Here is a 2,161-nt window from a genome sequence, read left to right as displayed (position 1 = left end):
TAGAGCTTCGTGTAGAGCCTCCGTATACAGAGCTTCGTGCAGAGCTTTGGTAGAGCTCTGTGCGCGGCTCCCCTAAAGCCTTGTTCCGCAGAGCTCTTGTAAGCTTTATATCTATATAATATTACTTACCCTTAGGATATTTAGATAAAAGTAATACCATTTTAAAGCGCTTTATAAGCTCTATAAATCTATACTAATAGAAAATTTATTTATTTAATATTGGGAGGTGCATTACAAGTGTAAGCATATTAAGGGGATTTTGCCAAGACTATCCGGAGACTATCCGGATAGTCTCCGGATACTATCAGCTGATAGGCCTATTATCCGAGAGGCCTATCCGGCCTATCCTCCGCAGGTCTGCGGAACCCGTATACGTATGTCTGCTAATTGATTCTATGGTCTGAGCTTGCTGAGGTAATATGGTAACCTCATATTCCTGAGAACGGGCACCAAATTTAGCTGATCTAATTGGTTAATCCTTATCGATAACCTAAGGACCCGAATTGACGTGTTAAGGGATAGTATTTGTGCTGTCCTTTTCACAACTCCACTAATGGCGTCTATTGGGAGATTTGCATTACCCACTGCGAAGGTGTGATGATTGGCTGCAATTCTCAGCTAAGCTTCCGACCGCCGAGAATTTTCTGCACCTTCAGCTCAGCCCTTTGCCATTGCCCCAGACAATATTACGATTATCGACACCTCAGTTTGTGGCGATTTAACTAACTACTAGGAATGTTTTTAATGATACTCCAAATTGGCTACCGGCAATTGCTTATAGTCGAGACGGGGTTGTTCATGTTTAATATGTCTTCGCACAGAAAAGGCCGTCCAGAATGGTACCAGAGACGCTTGACAAGGCTGAGACAACCTGGGGCTGAGCAGCGGTAATCTTTACCTCCACTTATAGCCTGGAACTTGAAAATACCAATGCCTCTCCACTCCACTTCCAGCTTGCTCCCACCAGTTTGCAGTTGGTACCTTGACGATAAGTGGCTACCATGGCTGGCGGTCCTACTGGTGCCGGTTTTTCCTCGTCCAATAAACGCAATACGATTAGCCTGGATCTCGATACTCTCACTCGCTATTTCGGCAAAGAACGAGGCAAATCGAAAGGCCTACAACGGCGCTTCTCCCTTCGAAGGATCTTTTCGCAACAAGAAAGCAGACCAAGCATAGCAGGAGACAACCAATCAAAACACAAGACATTCACGCGTATTAGGAGCAAGCTTGACGACTTGTGGACACGAACTGAAGAAGATTGGGCACAAGAGCTCGGTCACGCCAACTTCACCATAACGCCTTTGCCTTATCTTCCCCATCGCAGGACCCTAAGCACCGCCGACAAATTCTGGTCAGACCTGCAACAAGCAAAAGACAGTTTTGAGAGATACCAGGCTGAGGTACACAAAAATTACGGCGCAACTTCCAGAGTATACCAGCTTACAAAAGAGAAATGGTCTGAGGTAAACAAACAATGGATAAAGTATGCAAAACAGGTTGCATGGACGACTTTAAATGGACCAGGCCGGAGCGTCGAGGCTCCTCGGCCAACAGAAGAAATAATTACAGAGAAAATCGAGCTAGGAGCACAGGCCGACGCTCCAGCGTTGCATGCGGCTACGCCGGGCCTAATGCAGTCAGATGTAGAATCTAAGAAGCGACCTCATGCGCCAGAGGAAAACAATTCATGGCAAGAACGAGAAAATGAATCAACTCAACTGCTTGGTCACAAGAATGCAATGGTTGAGCTAGGCGTTTAGTGTCCGATTAATTAAATACGCTATAGCTCTAACAATCTCTAGCTAGAGCTCTTCTAGTAATTAAGCTTCAATTCGCATGCAACGAGACTTAATAATAATTACCCCCCCAGAACGTTTAGCAGAACTGTTCTAAGACTTTATATATGGAGCCAATTACTTTACCGTGATTCCTTCTTAGTTTGTCTAACTATAGAAGTTGCCACCAAGGGAGGTCTTGCTATTAACTCGGATGACCATAATCTTCTAATTATATTAACGCTTTACCCTGTTTGAATATCGTATAATTACTTATATTAACGACAACTTTTAGGCAAAGGTCTCCACCTCATTTATTTGCAGAAATTCGTTATAGAAATGTATCGTCTATTTATAACCGTTATATACCACAATCTCCTGGA

General features: G+C 43.9%; 1 protein-coding gene across 1 annotated transcript; it reads left to right on the top strand.

Moving 5' to 3' along the window:
* The first annotated feature begins 570 nt into the window (after nt 1–570).
* On the top strand, nt 571–1,912 carry K441DRAFT_196910 (uncharacterized protein). The gene has a single exon (XM_067640460.1). The coding sequence runs from the start codon at nt 1,002–1,004 to the stop codon at nt 1,761–1,763; it is 762 nt and encodes a 253-aa protein (XP_067501341.1). The 5' UTR covers nt 571–1,001; the 3' UTR covers nt 1,764–1,912.
* Nucleotides 1,913–2,161: the final 249 nt, after the last annotated feature.

The sequence above is a fragment of the Cenococcum geophilum genome (assembly GCF_001692895.1).
Source record: "Cenococcum geophilum 1.58 unplaced genomic scaffold K441scaffold_36, whole genome shotgun sequence".
Classification (NCBI taxonomy): domain Eukaryota; kingdom Fungi; phylum Ascomycota; class Dothideomycetes; order Gloniales; family Gloniaceae; genus Cenococcum; species Cenococcum geophilum.
Note: the sequence above shows the minus strand (reverse complement) of the source record. Positions and strands in the feature narration are given on the sequence as shown.

Bases quoted from the DNA above. Each gene is read 5' to 3' on its own strand.
- K441DRAFT_196910 (XM_067640460.1), top strand. From the start codon at position 1,002: ATGGCTGGCGGTCCTACTGGTGCCGGTTTTTCCTCGTCCAATAAACGC.